Raw genomic sequence first — 23,211 nt, 5'->3', positions numbered from 1 at the left:
TTGTTTAACCCACAGTTAATAGTATCTAGTTTGCATATTAATTCAAGTTCAGCAGTTTCTCTTTGGAGTCTGTTTTTGAAGTTTTTGAAGTTTTTTTGTTGCAAAATTGCCACCTTCAAGTCTGTCACTGAGTGGTTAGAGAGGTTGAAGTGTTCTCCCACTGGTTTTTGAATGTTATGATTCCTGATGTCAGATTTGTGTCCATTTATTCTTTTGCGTAGAGACTGTCCGGTTTGGCCAATGTACATGGCAGAGGGGCATTGCTGGCACATGATGGCATATATCACGTTGGTAGATGTGCAGGTGTATGAGCCCCTGATGGCGTGTCTGATGTGATTAGGTCCTATGATGGTGTCACTTGAATGGATATGTGAACAGAGCTGGCATCGGGCTTTGTTGCAAGGATAGGTTCCTGGGTTAGTGTTTATGTTGTATGGTGTGCGGTTGCTGGTGAGTATTTGCTTCAGGTTGGGAGGCGGTCTATAAGCAAGGACTGGCTTGTCTCCCAAGATCTGTGAGAGTGAGGGCAACTCTCTAACTCCACATTCTACAAGCCATTACCCTCTGATCCCACTACGCAAAAGAATAAATGGACACAAATCTGACATCAGGAATCATAACATTCAAAAACCAGTGGGAGAACACTTCAACCTCTCTAACCACTCAGTGACAGACTTGAAGGTGGCAATTTTGCAACAAAAAAACTTCAAAAACAGACTCCAAAGAGAAACTGCTGAACTTGAATTAATATGCAAACTAGATACTATTAACTGTGGGTTAAACAAAGACTGGGAATGGTTGGGTCATTACACCAATTGAATTTATTTCCCTATGTTAAGTTCTCCTCACACCTTCTATGGGCCATCTTAATTATCACTTCAAAAAGTTTTTTTCCTCCTGCTAAGATAGCTCATCTCAATTGATTAGACTCTGCCTGTTGGTATGCATACTTCCACCTTTTCATGTTCTCTGTATGTATAAATATCCCCTGTCTGTGTGTTCCATTCTATGCATCCGAAGACGTGAGCTGTAGCTCACGAAAGCTCATGCTTAAATAAATGTGTTAGTCTTTAAGGTGCCACAAGTACTCCTGTTTTTTTTGCGGATACAGACTAACACGGCTGCTACTCTGAAACCTGTCAGGATGCAAGCAGACATCTTGATTAACAGAAAGCTATAGTGGCAGTAGATTAATTTAATTAACTGAGATCATATATATCCAACTGTCAGGGTTCCCTCCCCACTCTGAACTGTGGGGTACAGATGTGGGAACCTGCATGAAAGACCCCCAAGCTTATATTTCACCAGCTTAGGTTAAAAACTTCCCCAAGGCACAAATTCCTTAACCTGGAATGGTATCGCTGCCACCAACAAGTGAGTTAGACACAGATTCAGGAAAATGACCACTTTTCCTGTTTCCCCAAAACAGCCCCCCAATCCCCTTCACCCCCTTTCCAGAGGAGGCTTGAGAATAATATACCAACCAAATAGATAACCAAGGTGAGCACAGACCAGACCCCTGAATTTTTAAGATACTAAAAACCCAATCAGATTCTTAAAAACAGAACTTTATTATAAAGAAAAAAGTAAAAGAAGCACCTCTGTAAAATCAGGATGGAAGGTAATTTTACAGGGTGATAAGATTTAAAACACAGAGGATTCCCCTCTAGGCAAAACTTTAAAGTTACAAAAAACAGAAATTAATCTCCCTCTTAGCATAGGGAAAATTCACAACCTAAAACAAAAGATAATCTAATGCATTTCCTTGCTATTTCTATAATATTAGATGCATCATTTCAGTAGGAGCTGGATTACTTGCTTGGTCTCTCTCATTGTCTCAGAGAGAACACCACACAGAGCACAAAGCAAAAACCTTCCCTCACAGATTTGAAATTATCTTCTCCCCTTATTGGTCCTTTTGGTTAGGTGCCAACCAGGTTATTTGAGCTTCTTAACCCTTTACAGGTAAAGGAGGGATTTTATGCTACCCTTAGCTGTATGTTCATGACACCAACCAACGAGGCTGTTCCAAAGAAATCAGAAGACAACAAGGGATCACTTGTTCAGCTATGGCCTCTCTTAAGAAAGTATGGAAAAATTGTGGCATCTTGAAATGTACAAAGGTATGACTAGTGAAAAACTTAATTTATTCCATAGCCATGTATAGATGTGAATCATGGAAAGTTAATGTTGCTGATAGGAAGAAAATAAACGCTTTTAAAATGTGGTGCTGGGAAAGACTTTTGTCTATCTCCTGGATGGGAAAAAAGATGAATGCCGATGTTAGAAGTAGACCCTAATGTTGGAAATTAACATGCAATCTTATGCACTTTGGTCTCATTAAGCACAGAGATGGAAATAACCTTGAGAAAAAATTAAGGGAGAAATGGTGGAGGGTCATCATAGCACAGGACAACCAGTGAGGAAATGGTGGATGGTTTGTGGCTGATCACGGAAAGGTCAGCTACTGAGTGCTCAAAATTAGTGCTGGATCATGAAGGCTTAGGGCAGGGGTAGTCAATAGGTAGATCGCCAGTAGGGTTGCCAGTCCTCCAGGATTGGCCTGGAGTCTCCAGGAATTAAAGATTAATCTTTAATTAAAGATTGTCATGTGATGAAATCTCCAGGAATACATCCAACCAAAATTGGCAACCCTAACTGCCAGCCACTTTTGAATAGATCCTGAAATCTTTTTATTTACTTACCATCATTATTATTGTTATTTTCTCTGGAGCCTGGACCTTGACTATACCTTGATCAAGAAATTTGGACCTTGACAAAAAATAATTGACTACCCCAGTTTAAGGTAATTCTGCTATGATGTCACTGATATTCAGACATGAATAAATTGGTTTGTCTACTTATTAGTGTAACTGTCTGAATGTTTACCATTCAGCCCAAGTTTCTCCTTTCTTCATTTCATCCTGTTTCTCCTAGTGCCACCTTATCAAGGTACTGGGACTTTGTTCATTCCACTGTCGGCCATCTGTAAACAGGAGGTATTCCAGAACCATTTCTTAAGACATGCAATGATCTTGCAAAAGCTGTCACAAGATGACGACTTTGGAAATCACCACTGAGAACTGCAAACTGGGATGATCTATCAGCAACAATGGAAAAGAGCCACTGTTGAATTGTGTCTCAACAACATAAATAACTCAAATATTTAATTGGATTATTTTACATAATATATGAGAGATGTAGGGTAACTATCTAAAAAATGAACTAAGAACTGATTTCAGCTTTGCCACAGACTTATTATGGCACTTAACTACTCTAACTTTCCCTATCTACAATGGCGATAATACCTCTCAGAGGTTTTGCAGTTTACTTCAGTGCTATTGAATTAGATCATAAATATCATGAAATAAGCCACAGGGTGGCAGTGTTTTATAGTTTGAGAGCTATCACTATGCTTTATAAGTTTAGCTTCCAAGGATAATTTCAACAAGGGGCCCTGAATATTGTCTAGCGTTAAACAGTCCCTGGGACAAACAGAATACCCCCAATTACATTTATCCTCTCCCCCAACAATATTTATTTCAGTTTATGAAAGGTTAAAAAAGGAGCCTGGGCACTCGTCTTAGGTCTTTCAAATCTTCCCTTAGCCACAAAGCTCCCCATTGAGCTCTTCTTATAGCCTTGGTACCTGGCTGCTCAAAAATCAGCAGACAGCCATTCCACCTCTACTCCACTGGAAACTTCTCCCACTTTGCCTCACAGATATTATGAAGCACACAACAGGCAGCTATAACCATTGGGATACTTTTTTCATTGAGGTCTAATCTCGTGAGCAGACAGTGCCAGCGTTCTTTCAAGCATCCAAAAGCACATTTCAACATCCCCAATGGTAATCCTTTGGTTTGGAACGAAGTCCCTGCTTACAGCTTTCTGAATAGACCTGTGTTCTTAAAGATGCGAGTGTAATCCACCTTCCCTTACCATCCCACATTGATGGTGGTAAAATGCACCCAATGATCCACCAGCACTTGCAATACCATAGAAAAGTAGCCCTTTCTATTGATGTACTCTGTGGCAAGATGGCCTGCTGCCAAAATAGGGATATGCATGCTGCCCATCCCCGCCACTGCAGTTCAGGAACTCCAATGCTGCAAAACCATCCACTATGTCCTGCACATTGCCCAGAATCACAGTCCTTCGTAGCAGGATGTGATTAATGGCTCTGCACGCGTGCATCACAGCAACCCCCACAGTGGATTTCCCAACTCCAAATTGATTCCCAATTGATCAGTAGCAATCTGGCAGTGCAAGCTTCCACACAGCGATGGCCACTCGCTTCTTCACTGTCAGTGCAGCTCTCATTTTGGTGTCACTGCACCAGAGGGCTTGGGCGAGCTCCACACACAGTTCCAGAAATGTGGCCTCGTGCATCCGAAAGTTCTGCAGCCACTGCTCGTCATCCAATACCTGCATAACTATGCGATCCCATCAGTTAGTGCTTGTTTCTCGGGCCCAGACTGCTGCTACACCATCTGCAGTTGCTCTGCAACTGCCAACAACCATCTTGAATTGTTTCTTTCCATGGCGCATACCAAGCCAGCCTGCACAGAATTGTCATCTTCCCCTATGGCTCTGCTACTGCAGGGTTGTGTGCATTGTGTTCACAATGCCCATCACAATAGTGCAAAGCTGTGCAGGATCCACGCTTCTCACAGAGATGGCAGAGACACGGATTTGTACGGCTTTTGAAAAACAGCATAAAATGTTATGGGATGTATATAAAATAACAGGACAGAGAAAACTGCATCATGGGACGTTGAAACCATGTTCCCAGTCACCCCTGTACGACTCGTTTGCCCCTTGAGGCATTGCAAACCCTTCCCAAAACACCCTGAGCTAGATAGTGGTGAGTTGCACAGTAGGATGTCTGCCCAGGGTGCACTGCTGCCTGCATTGATGCAAGTGAGGACGCACACCACTGACACAAAGACTATAGTGCGGACATGCAAAGGCGATTTAATTACTACAGCGGCTTAGCAGTTTTACATGAATTACCTCTGCCTTCTGTTTCAGTACTCAGTGAAATAGTCTTGATTTCTAAATAATAGATAAACAAGCCAGGGCAGAGCTGATCTTGCCTGCTCACCAAGTTGACTCGCTACTGATGAGATCACTTTCAAAACTGTCTCATGGAGTCTGGGGGAGTCAGGGCCCTGCACCCCCCACTTCCTGCGATTCACCATGACTCTCAGCCAGCCAGGAAAACAGAAGGTTTAGCAGACGACAGGAATACAGTCCAAAATAGAGCTTGTAGGTACAGAAACCAGGACCTCTCAGTCAGGTCCATCTTGCCAGGTAGGGAGCCCAGACGCCGGTCCTGGGCATCCCTCCATTTCCCCAGTCAGCTCCAAACTGAAAGCCCCCTCCAGCCCCTCTTCTGGTCTTTGTCTCTGTCCCAGGCCAGGAGCCACCTGATCTCTTTGTTCTCCAACACTTTCAGTTGGCACTTGCAGGGGAGGGGCCCAAGCCACCAGTTGCCAGGAGTCAGGGTGTTGGCCATTCTCTGTGCAGACATCATAACACTGGCCCTCTGGGGCTCTACAACAATCACACACCCTTATCCCACCACCTAGATACTTAAAAAATGCACAGGGGAAACTGAGGCACCCAGACAGTATTCAGAGAAAACTGTAAGAACATTCCCATTTAGAAAAAAAAAGACTTAAGTAACCAGTCAGCCAGGAAAAAGATTATGAAAACACAGGAACTAGAAACTGACACAATGAAAAAATACTAAAATGAAATACTAAAAAGGGACAAGAAAAAGTGGAAGGGAAGGAAAGGAAGAGAAAAAAGTTTAGGAAGCCATTTCAAATTAATTAACTTTCACTTTGAATAGCTGAACGTGAAAACTTGGAAGCGAAAATAGTTGTGCAGATGAAGTAATTTCCAGCAAAGCAGGGAATATAGGGGCCAAGAAAGAACAAATCAAAGGAGAAGCAGCAAATAAATTCTTTCACAATTTAAGTGGAAAAATGGAACCCACATTTTAGCATAAAATCCCCACTCTCTAAGTAAAAATAGAGGCTTGTAAGTTGACTAGCATTTCCATTATACTACAAGGGTATATTACAGCCTCTGTGGTTTTGTTTAGCTTAGTACTTCTTATACTTTACCCTGCAAAGCCCTGTCTAGTGGTCTGCAGAATGAAATATTTTGAAAGTCAATAATAATAGGGCCTTGGGGTATTGAGAAGGGAGCTAGACTACTAAGAAGAGGCGCTCTCTTATAAAGACATCAGCAGAATAAAGAGATTGGAAAAATCCTGGTTTAACTTAGGAATACAGCCAGAGTGGTACTGATCAGAAGCAAAACGTATCTACATGTAAAATTACCCGGGGTGGAAAAGAAGAGATGGCTGGCTAAGGCTTGCATTCACCCACCCTTCCCCACAATACTAGATATGCACACTGTTACCTTATGTTTTGTCAGCTCAAAAACTAAAAAGTCTCATCACTAGCAGCTAGGGTGACCAGAGGGCAAGTGTGAAAATGGGGACGGGGGGTGGTGGGGTGGAATAGGTGCCTATATAATAAAAAGCCCGCAAAATCTGGACTGTCCCTATGAAATCGAGACAGCTAGTCACCCTACTAGCAGCCCAAAAAATACACTAAAACCGAGGGCCTGATCTTGCCAGTTGATCTAACCAACCTACTACCCTCAAAGTGCTCAGCTGGAGTTGCAGCATGCTCAGCAACTGGCAAGATCAGCCCATTATAACTACATTCATGAGAGCAGCGGCTCACTGAGTTACAGTTAATTTGCCACTACTATATTGAAGTTTAGCCAAGCACATGTTTTAGGAGAGAAAACTTGCTTTATATTTTGCTACACCTTGAGACCTGATGAAAGTTACTTAAGCAAGTGAAATAAGTGGGTTTCCCAAGAACAGATAAATTGACCATGCAGTGTGACCAATTTTCTTAACAGATTATTTTCTCCTCCTCCATCAAAGCAATGAAATACATTATGAAAATTACATTTTCCTAAATTGAGCAATAGGAGCATTGCCACATACATAAACATTCTAGCTACACATACTACCACCAGCTGGTGATGTGATTATGGTTATTATCTATATTATATAATCATTGTCTGCAACTTGCTCTAATGTGCATTTGTGAAAGAGCTGCAAAATTCAGATCAAAATATTTTAAATTAAAAAAAAAAAACAAGCCACCCTCTGATGTCTGAAGCAGTAATACCAACACACTAGTCCATTATACACATTTGAATTTAGGACGTAACAAACTTCTATAAACCTTGAACTTGAATTACATTTCCACTGCTTTAGAGTTAACAAAAAAAAATGTTAACTTGGATAACCATTCTTCATTAAGAACACAAAGTATTTTTTCCAACACAGGAAATCTGAAAGCTGCATATCAAAACTCAGATACCGATGAGGTTTTTCCATAATCTGTTCATGACATTCAATTAGAATCCTCTTCCCGGGCCAACATTTAATGGCTGAGTCAACAAACCTCAAGTTCAGTGCTTGTGGGTGATTTTTGTGTCTAGGTAACTCAGTAAAATAAGATTGGTGAGGGAAGCAGCAAGAATGACTCTAACCCATTAAATACAAACTCATATACAAATTCCTCCTTAACGTTCTTAAAAGCTGCCAAAATGGCAAACTATTAAAAGGTTCTTTTAGATACAGATATTTATAAAAGGGTTCTGGTGCTGTCATTGGCATTTAAAGAGTCTAATTTATAAATAACTGTGGAATATTATAGGAACATTATACTATTACTGTTCCATGAAACATTTTTGAGGTAATTTTAGAAGCACATTGTGGTGTCTACATACTTTACAATTAAACCCCTCAATTTTTTTTTTTTTTTTTTTGCAGTTTAAGCAATACTTTAATCAAAGATTTTGTAAACTCAGACACTATACTTTAAGTCCATAAGTATTTTATCAACTATAATGGATTTTGAGTCTAAAAAGAAATTTTAAAGTTATTTTCTTTACAACATACTCTCCTCAGTGAATATAACTGAAGCCTGATAAAGAACTTGAAATCATTCTTTATGATATGTAGGTTTAAGTGACAGAGGCAGATTAAAGAAGATTTCAAATAAATAAAAAAAGATGAGATTCAAGAAATCTGATAACGTACATTTTTGGAGAGCAATTAAAATTAATGGATTAAAGAAACTGATGCAACTATCTCCACTATAACAAGATTTTATTGTTTCTACTCTTATTATAGAAATAATTGTAGCAGTATTTTGGGGGTTTATTATTATATCCTTATTTTCCTTTCACTTCCTCATCCAACTGAACTAAGCAAATGTGAATTTCAGAATTCCTACCTCTCCCTTCTTAAAATATATGCTCTCACAATAGGAAACAAGTGTGATCAATCCTTAAACATTAGGACTTGAAAATAAATTTGAACTCATGGAATCAATATCATAATACTAGGGCTGTGATTAATCGCAGTTAACTTACGTGATTAACTCAAAAAAATTAATCGCAATAAAAAATTAATTTCAGTTTTAATCGCACTGTTAAACAATAGAATACCAATTGAAATTTATTAAATATGTTTGATGTTTTTCTACATTTTCAAATATATTGATTTCAATTACAACACAGAATACAAAGTGTACAGTGCTCACTTTATATTATTTTTATTAAATATTTGCACTGTAAAAATGATAAAAGAAATCGTTTTTTTTAATTCACCTCATACAAGGACTGTAGTGCAATCTCTGTCATGACAGGACAGTGATAGTGACAATGAAATGCTAAGGGAGATTAGCGAGGCTATCAAAATAAAGAACTCGATAATAGTGGGGGATTTCAATTATCCCCATATTGACTGGGAACATGTCTCTGGATTTCATCCTGAGGTGACAAAATTTCTCGATACTTTAAATGACTGCTTCTTGGAGCAGCTGGTATGGGAACCCACAAGGGGAGAGGCAATTCTTGATTTAGTCCTGAGTGGAGCGCAGGATCTGGTCCAAGAGGTAATTATAACAGGACCACTTGGAAATAGTGACCATCATATAATAACTTTTAACATTCCTGTGGTGGGAAGAACACCTCAACAGCCCAACTCTGTGGCATTTAACTTCAGAAAGGGGAACTATGCAAAAATGAGGGGGGTTAGTTAAACAGAAATTAGAAAGGTACAGTAACTAGAGTGAAATCCCTGCAAGCTGCATGGACACTTCTCAAAGACACCATAATAGAGGCCCAACTTAAATGTATACCCCAAATTAAAAAACACAGTAAAAGAACTAAAAAAGAGCCACCATGGCTTAATCACCATGTAAAAGAAGCAGTGGGAGATAAAAAGGCATCTTTTAAAAAGTGGAAGTCAAATCCTAGTGAGGTAAATAGAAAGGAGCCTAAACACTACCAATTTAAGTGTAAAAATGTAATAAGAAAAGCCAAAAAGGAGTTTGAAGAACAGCTAGCCAAAAACTCAAAAGGTAATAAAATGTTTTTTAAATACATCAGAAGCAGGAAACCTGCTAAACAACCAGCGGGGGCCCCTGGACAACTGAGATACAAAAGGAGCACTTAAAGACGATAAAGTCATTGCGGAGAAAACAAATGAATTCTTTGCTTAGTCTTCACGGCTAAGGGTGTTAGGGAGATTCCCAAACCTGAGCCGGTTTTTGTAGGTGACAAATCTGAGGAATTGTCACAGATTGAGTGTCACTAGAGGAGGTTTTGGAATGAATTGATAAACTTAACAGTAACAAGTCACCAGGACCAGATGGCATTCACCCAAGAGTTCTGAAAGAACTCAAATGTGAAATTGTGGAACTACTAACTTTGGTTTGTAACCTGTCCTTTAAATTGGCTTCTGTACCCAATGACTGGAAGACAGCTAATTTAACGCCAATATTTAAAAAGGGCTCTAGAGGTAATCCCGTCAATTACAGACTGGTAAGTCTAACATCAGTACTGGGCAAATTAGCTGAAACAATTGTAAAGAATAAAATTGTCATAGAAGAACATAAATTGTTGGGCAAAAGTCAACATGGTTTCTGTAAAGGGAAATCATATCTTACTAATCTATTAGAGGTCTTTGAAAGAGTCAACGAACATTTAGACAAGGGGGATCCAGTGGACATAGTGTACTTAGATTTCCAGAAAGCCTTTGACAAGGTCCCTCACCAAAGACTCTTACGTAAATTAAGTTATGGGATAAGTGGGAAGATCCTGTCACGGCTTGAGAACTGGTAGGAATAAATGGTAAATTTTCAGAACAGAGAGGGGTAACTAGTGGTGTTCCCCAAGGGTCAGTCCTAGGACCAATCCTATTCAACTTATTCATAAATGATCTGGAGAAAGGGGTTAAAAGTGAGGTGGCAAAGTTTGCAGATGATACTAAATTGCTCAAGGTAGTTAAGACCAAAGCAGACTGAAGAACTTCAAAAAGATCTTACAAAACTAAGTGATTGGGCAACAAAATGGCAAAGGAAATTTAATGTGGATAAATGTACAGTAATGCACATTGGGAAAAATAACCCCAATTATACATACAATATAATGGGGGCTAATTTAGCTACAACTAATCAGGAAAAAGATCTTGGCATCATCGTAGATAGCTCTCTGAAGAAGTCCTTGCAGTGTGCTGCGGCAGTCAAAAAAGCAAACAGGATGTTAGGAATCATTAAAAAGGGGATGGAGAATATCTTATTGCCCTTATATAAATCCATGGTACACCCACATCTTGAATACTGCATACAGATGTGGTCTCATCTCAAAAAAGATATACTGGCATTAGAAAAGGTTCAGAGAAGGGCAACTAAAATGATTAGGGGTTTGGAACGGATCCCATATGAGAAGAGATTAAAGAGGCTAGGACTTTTCAGCTTGGAAAAGGAGGAGACTAAGGGGGGATATGATAGAGGTATATAAAATCATGAGTGATGTGGAGAAAGTGAATAAGCAAAAGTTATTTACTTGTTCCCATAATATAAGAAATAGGGGCCACCAAATGAAATTAATTGGCAACAGGTTTAAAACAAATAGAAGGAAGTTCTTCACACAGCGCACAGTCAACTTGTGGAACTCCTTGCCTGAGGAGGTTGTGAAGACTAGGACTATAACAGGGTTTAAAAGAGAACTGGATAAATTCATGGAGGTTAAGTCCATTAATGGCTATTAGCCAGGATGATTAAGGAATGGTGTCCCTAGCCTCTGTTTGTCAGAGGGTGGTGATGGACGGCAGGAAAGAGATCACTTGATCATTACCTGTTAAGTTCACTCCCTCTGGGGCACCGGCATTGGCCACTGTCGGTAGACAGGATACTGGGCTGGATAGACCTTTGGTGTGACCCAGTACAGCCATTCTTATGTTCTTAAAGCACAACTTACAAATGTAGATTTTTTTTTGTTACATAAATGCACTAAAAAACAAAACAATGTAACACTTTAGAACCTACAAGTCCACTCAGTCCTACTTCCTGTGCAGCCAACTGCTAAGAGAAACAGGTTTGTTTACATTTACGGGAGATAATGCTGCCAGCTTATTATTTACATTGCCACCTAAAAGTGAGACCAGACGTTCGTATGGCACTTTTGTAGCCCGCATTGCAAGGTATTTACATGCTAGATATCCTAAACATTTGCATGCCCCTTCATGCTTTGGCAACCATTCCAGAGGACATGCTTCCATGCTGATGATGGGTTCTGCTAGATAACGATCCAAAGCAGTGCAGACCAATGCATGTTCATTTTCATCATCTGACTCACATGTCACCAGCAGAAGGTTGATTTTCTTTTTGGTGGTTTGGGTTCTGTAGTGTTCGTCTTTTAAGACATCTGAAAGCATGCCCCACACCACATCCCTCTCAGATTTTGGAAGGTACTTCAGATTCTTAAACCTTGGGTCGAGTGCTGTAGCTACCATTAGAAATCTCACATTGATGCCGTCTTTGCATTTTGTCAAATCTGCAGTGAAAATGTTCTTAAAACAAACATGTGCTGGGTCATCATCCAAGACTGCTATAACATGAAATATATGGCAGAATGCGGGTAAAACATACAATTCTCCCCCAAGGAGTTCATTCACAAATTTAATTGACACTTTTTTTTTTTTTTAAACAAGAGTCATCAGCATGGAAGCATGTCCTCTGGAATGGTAGCCAAAGCATGAAGGGATAGATGAATCTTTAGTGCATTTGGCATGTAAATATCTTGCAATGCTGGCTACAACTGTGCCATGCATGCGAAAGCCTGTTCTCGCTTTAAGATGACATTGTAAACAAGAAGCAGGCAGCATTATCTCCTGCAAATGTAAACAAAATTTGTTTGTCTGAGCAATTGGCTTAAAAAGAAGTAGAACTGAGTGGACTTGTAGGCTCTAAAGCAGGGATTGGCAACCATGGCTCGCCATCCAAGGGATGTGCTGACCACCGCTTCCCGCCACCCCCATTGGCCTGGAACGGCGAACCACGGCCAGTGGGAGCCACAATCGGCCAAACCTGCAGATGCAACAGTTAAACAAAGCAGCCCGGCCCGCCAGGCTGCTTACCCTGGCGAGCCGCATGCCAAAGGTTGCCAATCCCTGCTCTAAAGTTTTACAAGGTTTTATTTTTTAATGCAGTTATTTTTGGTAAAGAACTCTATATTTGTAAGTTCAACTTTCATGATAATACAAGTACTGTAGTGCAATCTCTTTAAGTGAATTGAAAAATACTATTTTTTTATTCTTACAGTGCAAATATTTATAATAAAAAATAAATATAAAGTGAGCACTGTACACTTTGTATTCTGTGTTGTAATTGAAATCAATATATTTGAAAATGTGGAAAACATCCAAAAATATTTATATAAATTATATTAATCACAATCAATTTTTCTAATCGCTTGACAGCCCTACATAATATCATATGGCTGGAATAATGGTATCATTTCATCTTTAAATTATCTTTTAAAAACACACATCTATTAACCCTTGACAGTACAGTGAAGAACTTGAGCAAGTAGTTGCCAGCATAAGAATACAGGGTGCAATTTCATTCTCATTTACCTTGCTCTATTGTATATCATTGATTCATTATCATCCAAGACAGTTGCCAGCATATCCAAGTCATGAAACATTTTCAGCATGTAGTCTGTAAATTTACATCCTGAAGCTCTCTCCACCACAGCACTCAGAAGGGTAAAGCCATAAGTCGAATATAAAAACTGGCTTCCTTGAAAAAAAATGGAAGGAGAGAAAGAGATAGTTTATTAAATACTGCTTGAAAGAAAAGTTTAATGTTTCCTTCTGTGATCTTTTCCTATGAAGTTTCCTAGAAAACAAAGTTTTTACACATGGATCTGAGTGTAACTTTGTCAGAACACACTTATTCCCAGTACATCTTATGCCACCACAATATCAATATTAGCTTCTCCACAGTGTAATCAGAAACGTACAGAATTAAAAATTATTATTCTTTTTTCTATGTTAACTGTACACAGAAATATAGCATCAGCTGAATTCTACTCATGTAATTAGGAAGACCTGCATTTATTTTGTTCTTTTTAATAGCTACTATTCAAATACCCGTACTCACCAGAAGACAAACTAATAAATAAGATTTAAGTATGCAACAGTGATGGATAAAACTTTAAGGGTAAAAATAAGATAAATGCAATTAAAAGCCATGCATGGAACTGAATAGTCAACCAAAGAAGTGATATTTAATCTATGTTAAAATTAAAAAATAAAGACCCAGACCATAGCCATAGGAATTGATATAGTTGATCAGACAGAGGTCTAGTTACTCCACTATCCTGTCTCCAACACCACATGCCTCACAGGTATGTGTAAGAAACCCAGAGCAGGCAGATGTAGAGCAATCTGACCCCCATGTTAGGTCTCCTCCTGATCTCTGTTATAGACTGGCAAAGCCCTGAAAGCATGAGGTTTAATAACCTTTCCAAAATATTCATGACAACTCTGGATAGTCTTATTATTCATATAAATAGAAAAATTAAAAAATAATTGGATGCATTCTTGGCCTCAAGGACTGCGGCAACGAATTCCACTGTTTAGTTACACATTGTGTGAAAAAGTATTTCCTTCTATCGGTTTTGAATTTCCCACCATTTAAATTTCATTCAGTGTATCCCTTTTCTTGTGTTATGAAATGGGCAGAGAAGTTCCTGATCTACCCTCCCTATATTGTTTGTTATTGTTTATATTTTTGTCCCCTCTTATTCATCTTCTTTCTAAAATAAACAATCCCAATCTTTTCTATCTTGTTTAATATGAGTTTTCCCACACCCTTTATCATTCTTAATGCTCTTCTCTGAATCCCTCTAGTTCTGCAATATCCTTTTTGAAATGGGGTGACCACCACTGCACACAGTATTCTAGATAAGGCCACACCATTGATCTATATAGATAATTATAACATTTCATCATCCCTTTCCTCATGCAACCTAACATTTTATTGACCTATTTGACCGCAGCTGCATGTTGAGCAAAAGTATTCACAGTGCCATCTACAATGATGCCCAAGTCCCTGTCTTGAATTGATAGTTAATTTAGAACCCGATAAGTTGTATGAGTAGTTTAATTTTCTCACTCCAGTGCATTTATCAGCACTGAATTTCATATGCCATCATGTTGCCTGTTCACCTAGCTTGTTTAAGACTCTGAAGTTCCTCACTGTTCTCTCTGGTCTTGACTATCTCACTATTCAATACCAATTCCCATATTTATATAAATAAAATAAATGCCACAAAATCTAGTAGGAATTTGTGAGGCACTCTGTAGTTAACCTTTTGCAATACTGAAAATGTAATATTTAATTTTCCTTGTTTTCTGTTTCTTAACCAGTTCTTGAGCCACTGATTAAACAACTTGTTTGGCTACTTACCTACCCTAAAAAACTCATGCTGTTGTAGGAAGAAGAGGCAAGAGAGCCAAAGAAAACTTCAGTTAAGAAAAAAGACTATGGGAAAAGATTAATTTGACTCATCTTACAAGGTCTCCATGTTGAAATTCAATAAAAGGCCATGTGTGTGTTACAGTGAGTCAGCTAACAAATTTATGATATACCTTAACCTTCGTAATTCAATAGACAAATTTTGCAGCATATGCTGTACATGGAACTATTTTGAAAGAACTCACTTGAATCTATTTCTACCCACTCTCCAGGACTCTTTATATTCCATCTTAGGGCTTGTCTATGCAATTTTTCTACAAACTGCTAGTTAAGTCTGTGCAACTCCTAGTGTGGATGCACGTTACACTAGTAGAAGGTGTGCTTATAATCAGTACAGTTTATTTCTGAAACTATGAAAAATAAGCTACACGAGATAAGCACCTTTAGAGTGCTATAACTGCATACATACAAGGGGGTTGCACCAATGTAACTATATTCAGTAAGTTTCCCAATTTTATTGTTTTTAATCCTTTGCAGGGCATATTTAAAGTGACCAGGTAGTTAGACCATGGCTTGAACACTCCCTTTTGAGGCTCTCATTGAATAACAGGAAAATGAATCTTCTGGTTTAGTCTCAGTAAAGTCTCAATCCCACATAATGCATCAGACAAACTGAAGTATACTAAAAATCTAGACCGTAAAGAAAAAATATTAACTTTTGATCAAACGGAATAGAAACTCACCTGGTTTAAAGAATAAAGGATCATTTTTAAATATTTTCAGTGAATCAATCACATTTTCAAATTTTTCTTTCAAATAATACTCTTCGTGTTCAAATTCCTTTGTTTTCTTGACAGGTTTTAAATTTCGGCCTTTAGCTTCACCATCCTGTTCTGACTTAGATTTAGCAAAGTCATTTTTTTCAGTCTCTTTATCTTCTTTTTCTTTCAGTTCCTTCTCCTGGTTAGATTTTTTTACATCTTGCATTAGTTTAAGGGCTTTGTTGGCTTTTTCCTTCTGTTCCTTTACTTTTGTAATATCTTTCTCATAGTGACGAATTCCACTTAAATGTGACACTAACAATCTTGTAGTAATGGTGACCTAGTTTAAAGGAAGAGTATTAAGTACATGCCTGCTTAACGAAAGATACTATACAAGGTGCACTTTTATTTCTGCAGTTTATATATTTGGTATGTTAAGAAATAAACGAAGAAATAAGAATTCCTAGCCATTCTTTCTATTGTATAGTCTGTTAAAAAAACCGCATTTAAATATTAGTCTGAAAATCCAAAATTTCCAACATTCCTTTTTCCAGCAACATGTATTGCTTCCTGCCCCTACTTCTTTTAACTTATGTGTGGTGCACCATATACATAAAGCTGTGTGCACCTGAAGCGTGTAGGTGGATAGGGAAGGTATGGGACAGACATGAAACTCAGACAACCAACAATGGTTACAGAACAAACTGTCCCATTACCTTTTCACCTTCATATTCTTTTTCTGGAAACTCAGGAACATATTTCTGCACTGGAGCATCTAAATCCAGTTTTCCTTCTTCCCACAGTTTAGCAACAGCCATCATTGTAAGACACTTGCTAATACTAGCAATTCGCATGATTGTCTCTGGTTTACAGATTACACGGTTCTCTACATCAGCATAGCCCAGACCTTTAGGAAGAATAAAAGGTCACAGTTAGTAGCTTTACATATATAGAGAGAATTCTTTGAGCTTTTACAATGTTCACAAACTTAAGAAGTTTACCAGAATTCTCCAGAACACTTGGCATCTAAGCAAAACAAAGGCATGAAAGGTGTTATTTTCAAAAGTGCTCAGTGTTGGCCTAACTCTGCTCCCATTGACATCAACAATAGTGATTTCAATGGGAGAAGAGACAGGCCATTTAAGCGTCTTTTTGAAAAATACATCCTCCGTTGCCCCTTTAAATCACTCTGACCAGTGACAACATAAAACTTAAGACTAATGTAGCTTAGTGAAAAATTAAATTATATCCTAAGGGCAGACAAGCATGTCTCTCTCACCAGCAGAAGTTGGTCCAATAAAATATATTACCTCACCCACCTGGTTTCTCTAATATCCTGGGCCCCATACTGCATACATCCTTAAAGGCAAACATTCAATGGAAAAAACTCTCAAAAACCATAACCTAGACTGTCAATCAAGTTAAGTGCCCCACATTCATAAATCCATATTTTAATTCTTTGAAAGAGCTACTGTGAATTACTCTTTTCAAAAATACAATGTAACTTCTATAAAGAGAAAATAAGATAATCTAAAAACAGGAAATTTACACACAACCTTACAGCATTTAACTCAATTAATAAAGTTTAACTACACCGTAATTTAATAAATTATTTTTAACCTCTTCAGATACAGACTTAAAGAGGGCTTACATCAGAAATGAAGAAAAATTCAGTAGTCTCCATCCAGTATATTTGTTACACATCTTAGAACCGCTGCATAGTAGTGTGCAATTCCACAGCAACAAGTTCAGTAGTGGGCTCACCAGAGTGTTATATTTCAATCTGTGCTACACTGGTTAAGTTGTATATGGAATGTTGCAGTGCACTATTGGTTTATTTCTAATCTTTAGATACAGCACACTGGCAAAGGCCAGTTTTTATTAGCCATATGTTTCTATGTATATAAGTGGAACACAGTCCCCTAACACACTGCAGTCTAGTGATTAGATTCTCATAAAGCAGTAAAACTTGCCAAAACACAATGAAAGGGAGAAATCAGATTGACCAGTCTATATTGCCCAAGTCTTCTCCTCTAAAGGAAGCTGAAACCCAGACGCTTATGTTGTGCTACTGAGAGCAGCTGCTGCACTCCTCCCCATTCAACTGTCTGCAAAAGTAGCACATCCAAGTCTCAAGTCACTATGATCAGATTGGCAAGAAATTGGGCAGAATTTTTACAGAAGACACGGATTTTATTTTCCATGTTTCTCCCTTCAATCTCCTGACTTTATTTTAAGATAATGGTGCTCTCCGTGGCCCTGTGGATGAAGGGGTGGGAAGAATCTATCACAACCTGCACCCCTTTATGATACTATTGTTTATTATGTGTATTACCATAGTGCCTAGGAACACCAATCATGGAGCAGGACTCAACTGTGGTAGGCACTGAGAGTTCTATCCTAACCAATATCTTTCCATGTCTCCAGGAGGAAGATTCTGCTTAAGCAGCAAAGAAGCATAAACTCCTCTTCCTTGGGTCTCTGTGGCACTGACAGTTTCTCTTAACAACACTGCTGCAAAACCTTTTGAATTGAAAGGCATAATCTGAGGAATTTTTTTTGTGGCATAATTTTCACATGCCACATTTAAAACCCCCCACCAAAAAACACACTCCTGTGGCAACAAAAGGCACATGAAAAATGGAAATCAGCTTTTTGAAGGAATACCTGAAGATTCTGCCACAAACAGGCTTACAATGGAAAGTCTTTTACAACCTTGCTAATGAGCCTTTCAGGGACTTTATAATTGCACTTTAGCAAAGTACATTACTGTTTGTTTCTGTTATCTTAGTTGCCTGAAACAAACATCAAAATATTTTTGGAAAGATACGTAAGTAGGGTTAATAAAGATCAATAAAGTCCTCATTGGAGTTCTGTTCAGACCTATCTAGACATGTCTTTCCAGGGCAATCTATTTAACCTGCAAAATAGTTTATGACTATTGGAAGGATTACAGCTGTCAAATCTCAACATGTTCCCAAAGGGAGCTTAAGCACTAGCCCACTGGTATACGAAGTATCACTGAATTGGAACCACTCAAGTTTATTCTGACCATTATGTAGATTCTCAGAGAAAGATTATGTCTAATATAGAATAGTAAAATAACAGTTGTTTCTCAAGCAAAGCCAAACATAATCAATTTAATAACTGTAGATATCAATTATTTTATTTCCACCAGCAGCTGCATAAATATGATGTACAGTTCTGTCTCAAAGAGTACCATATAACACCTAGCAGTGAAGGAGAACTTTAAGGGGGGGGACGTATGGCAGAATAATTGTGCACAGTATCAGAGGGGTAGCCGTGTTAGTCTGCATCTGTAAAAGCAGCAAAGAATCCTGTGGTACCTTACAGACTAACAGACGTTTTGCAGCATGAACTTTCGTGGGTGAATACCCACTTCGTCGGAAGTGGGTATTCACCCACGAAAGCTCATGCTGCAAAACGTCTGTTAGTCTATAAGGTGCCACAGGATTCTTTGCTGCTTGTGCACAGTAGGTATTCGCTTAGATGTAGATCAGGAAAGGGCCCAAAAGAAATATTCTCTTTTTTAATTACAATATCCACCCTCTTCCATGAGTCTCCCATACTGCTTACTGGGGGAAAAAGTTCTTCTGTAAAATGTTTGCAGAAAGAGTTTGGGAAAGACTTTATTAAGCAAACTTAATTTAAGCCACGTTCAGCCTAACTCAACAGGTTAAGTGGCAAGCTAAGTGTGGACTGCTAGTTACCACTTATTAGAACTAAAATCACTTAGCATGACTTACAACAGCAAATTTCCTCATAATTAGTTACAATGCAAGTTAGACCTATGCAAGCAAGATTAAAGTACATTACCTCTCTTTGGTAAGTCTCTCATTAAAATCAAGCATTTTGAGCTAGTGTATAGTCAAGACCTTCTTAAGCCTCATATTGAGGCATTTCTTTTGACACCACTCACCTCTTAGGAATTACCTTATCCCATTTTAGGTCACCATTCAACTGTGCACATACTGTAATGCCTTCAGAGCGTGAAACTTGTTCGCCTCCCAGTAGTGGTCTTGGCCTTTTCCTCCACACTTGTCAACATGCTTTATAAACAATCCCCCAAAAAGGTGCTTCCATTACAACCACTACTATCTTCTACAGCAGTGTATCCCAAACTTGGGATGCCGCTTGTGTACGGAAAGCCCCTGGCGGGCTGGGCCCATTTGTTTACCTGCCATGTCCATAGATCCGGCCAATCACTGCTCCCGGCCAATGGGAGCTGCTGGAAGCGGCGGCCAGTACATCCCTCGGCCCGCGCCACTTCCTGCAGCTCCCACTGGGAGCCGTGATCGGCCAGAACTGCGGACACGGCAGGTTAACAAACTGGCCCGGCCTGCCAGGGGCTTTCCCTACACAAGTGGTGTCCCAAGTTTGGGAAACACTGTTCTCCAGAGATACTTTATTCTCCCCTTTACTTGGACCATCCCCCATTTTATACATTTTAAGGCCACAGGGACTATTATTATGTCTTGTCATCTGTAGTTTTTAGGGCAGATTTTATAATACAGGCAGTCCTTAGACTTATGACACAATTGGTTTCTGAGAATCGCACTGTAAGTCGAAAACGTCATAACTTGAATCCCATAGGAACACTGTGGGATCAAGCATTGTAAAGTCGGAACCAATGTCAAAGTCAGAACAAGATATCAATTTACAAATGTTGCAAGTGCCATTCCATCATAACTCAAACGTCGTAAAGTCATGGACTGCCTGTACTTTTAAGACTGTGAAGTTAATGGACAGCACCTGGCACAAACTGAAGAACAATAATTACTTAAGATGTGTAACCCAAATGAAATGTTAATTTTAAAGAGCATGCAGAACAACTGAGTTCCTGTATACCAACCTTCTGACCATACTTCCTTTCCATCTACAGAAACTCCAATTACTATGCCTGGGGCTCCCACTTCATCCTGTCACAAAAATACTCCAGTCATTAAAAGGTTCTGCTCCTTCAGAATTCAAACATACATTCTGCTTTTATGGGATTTAGGATAAGCAGTGTTCCCAGTAAGTACACGATTATTGAAATTATTTTGTTTAAATACCAATTGGGCTGAATTTGTACAAATCCCCTTTGAAAAGCTGCAGCTATCTGTTGTGGTGCTGGACAGCTACAATGAGAGTCCAATGAGCTTAAAGATTAATTTAATACTAACTACAACAACTGCAGACAGGGAACATAACATTTTTCAAACTAAGATGCAATATGTGAGTGATATCACATGACAGTCAACACAGATCATTTTAGTGAGTCTGGGATGTTCTGATTTAAACTATACCTTTAAGCTTCAGTTCCAAATTTGCAGAAGAACCATGACATTCTATTTATATAGTTCACATGGCTCTGTGCTCGCCTCCAGTCCTTCAAATAGTCCTGAGTTCACATGTACTCATCACTAAAGATACTTCTACCACTAACGTATGTCAGGTCTGCACTGGTTTAATTAGCCCCTTTAAGGGCAGCCCTTCCTGACAGTAAATATATTCAGTAACTGAAATGCACTTTCAGACCCTTCTGACAGTTCTTACATACAAGCAATGATCACATTCAGTGATTTACTGTGAAATCCTGATGTGAACAGAACAAACACCTCCACAAGCCACACAGAAGAAAAGTACAGATACATTCCCTAGGCTGTAGAGATATTGCACTAGTCAGGGACCAGACTCCTAAGAGTGCCCTGGCTGTATAGGGTTGTTCCTCTCTCCTCCCTAGTAACCTAAACACTAGTGATTAGGTTATACAGAGGAAGTTTTTGAAAGTGTTCAGACACACACACACACACAGCACTCAGTGATGTAGTTTAAGGGACACGTTCAACTTCAAAACCACATTTGTCTCAAATGTCTTCCCCCTGCAAGGGGCACCTGAATTCCCACCAGATGAGTAAAGTCACCTGGTGCCAGTCTTGCTCTGTTTGCACACCAAAGCCTTGCAGGAATCATAGAATATTAGGGCTGGAAAGGACCTCAGGAGGTCATCTAGAGTCCAACCCCCTGCTCAAAGCAGGACCAAGCTCCAGACAGATTTTTACCCCAGTTCCCTAAATAGCTCCCACAAGGATTGAACTCACAAGCCTGGGTTTAGCAGGCCAATGCTCAAACCACTGAGCTATCCTCCCCCCTGAGGAGCAGGTTTCTTGTGATTTTTGTGCAGCGCCTAGCACCAGGCCGGGGCTGGGTGCATGCGGCAGTGGAGATGGAGGGAGGGAGGGAGGAAGGGCAACAGCAAGAAGCTATTTTAAGACAAGCACGTGCAGCTGTGGGCTGGGAAACACGGGGCCCGCGGCTCCTCCTCTCCTACCTCCCCCCCGGCCATGGGTGCCGGGCTCTCCCCGCCCCTCCCCACAGGGGGACCCAGGCCGCGGCACCTTAATCCTCTGCAGCAGGTCCCTGCTGCTCTCGATGGCCCGGGAGAAGCCTCTGGGGGGCGGCGGCTTCACCTCTCCCGCCGCCTCCCGCCGCGGGGCCCCCTCCTGCTCGCAGCCGGCCGCCACCTTCACCCCCAGCGCGAGACCCAGCCCGACCCCCCAGCCCCAGGCGCCGGCTCCCCGGGGTGGGCACGGGCCGCTCCCCAGGCGCTGCAGCCGGTGCTGCCCCCGGCCCCGGACGGGGCCCGAGACTCGGCGCAGAGCCCGCGCCAAGAGGTGCATCGCTTCAGCCTGGCCGCCGCCAGGCAGGAGCAGCTGCTCCCGAGAGCTCGGCCGGCCAAGCCCCGAGCACATCGAGTGGGGGTGGAGACACTTGGCTTCTAACCTCGTCCTCGCCCTGTGCCCATCCCGCCCTCGCTTCACTTGCCCCCTTCCTTCCCTTCCCCTCCCGCCTGTGGGTTCCCCCCTGCCACAGCCTGGGAGAGGGGGCCGGGCAGGGGCTCTCTGACTTTCCACACTGCTGTGCCCCTTTGCCCTTTCCGGAGTCTGGTTTGTCTGGTTTCACCTCACTTAAAAACCACTTGCTTACAAAATCCAACGTAAAAATACAGACGTGTCCCAGCCCACTAGTACTGAAAAATCGCTCACTTTCTCGTGTGTACCATAGAATTAAAAAATAGATAGACTGGAATAGCTTGTACTTACATTTCAGGGTGATACTTGAGCCTGAGAGCCTTGTCTGAAGCCCGAGCCCCGCCACTGGGGCTAGGGTTGCCAGGCATCCGGTTTTTGACCAGAACACCAGGTTGAAAAGGGACCCTGTGGCTCCAGTCAGCACCACTGACCAGGCCACTAAAAGTCCAGTTGGTGGTGCAGCACGGCAAAGGCAGGATCCCTGCCTGCCCAGGCTCCGCGCGGCTCCCGAAGCAGCCAGCGTGTCTGGCTCCTAGGCACAGGAAGGCCACAGGGGCTCCACATGCTGCCACCACCCTGAGCAACAGCTCCACAGCTCCTATTGGCCAGGAACCACAGCCAGAGCCGCACCCTGCACCACCTCCCACACCCCAAGCCCCTGCTCTAGCCCTGAGCCCCCTTCTGGACCCCAAACCCCTCATCCACAGCCCCACTCCAGAGCACACACCCCCAGCTGGAGCCCTCACGCCCCCGTAC

The 23,211-nt window shown here is 40.6% G+C and overlaps 1 protein-coding gene and 1 long non-coding RNA gene across 4 annotated transcripts in view; one reads left to right on the top strand and one right to left on the bottom strand.

Annotated features, from left to right (window-relative positions):
• The window catches only part of LACTB (lactamase beta), a 32,672-nt gene extending 9,859 nt beyond the window's left edge, over window positions 1-22,813 (bottom strand). Inside the window, exons 1-5 of one of the 3 annotated variants that reach the window (XM_039492505.1) lie at window positions 22,747-22,813; window positions 20,514-20,580; window positions 16,357-16,547; window positions 15,623-15,980; window positions 13,031-13,196 (exon numbers count right to left, since the gene is read on the bottom strand). In XM_039492505.1, the coding sequence (XP_039348439.1) occupies window positions 13,031-13,196; window positions 15,623-15,980; window positions 16,357-16,494 (662 nt within the window). In that variant the 5' untranslated portion in view covers window positions 16,495-16,547; window positions 20,514-20,580; window positions 22,747-22,813. Of the gene's footprint in view, window positions 1-13,030; window positions 13,197-15,622; window positions 15,981-16,356; window positions 16,548-17,291; window positions 17,922-20,513; window positions 20,581-22,041; window positions 22,324-22,746 lie in introns of those variants that run through there. The other 2 variants (XM_039492504.1, XM_039492506.1) reach the window with 2 other exon arrangements.
• On the top strand, window positions 1,845-18,503 carry LOC120373713. Its single transcript, XR_005585663.1, has 2 exons — window positions 1,845-2,123; window positions 18,068-18,503. It is a non-coding gene; the product is annotated as an uncharacterized LOC120373713 (long non-coding RNA).
• Window positions 22,814-23,211: the final 398 nt, after the last annotated feature.

The sequence above is a fragment of the Mauremys reevesii genome, linkage group 10, assembly GCF_016161935.1.
Source record: "Mauremys reevesii isolate NIE-2019 linkage group 10, ASM1616193v1, whole genome shotgun sequence".
Classification (NCBI taxonomy): Eukaryota; Metazoa; Chordata; order Testudines; family Geoemydidae; genus Mauremys; species Mauremys reevesii.
The sequence above is the reverse complement of the archived record's forward strand: the minus strand, read 5'-3'. Positions and strand labels throughout refer to the sequence as shown.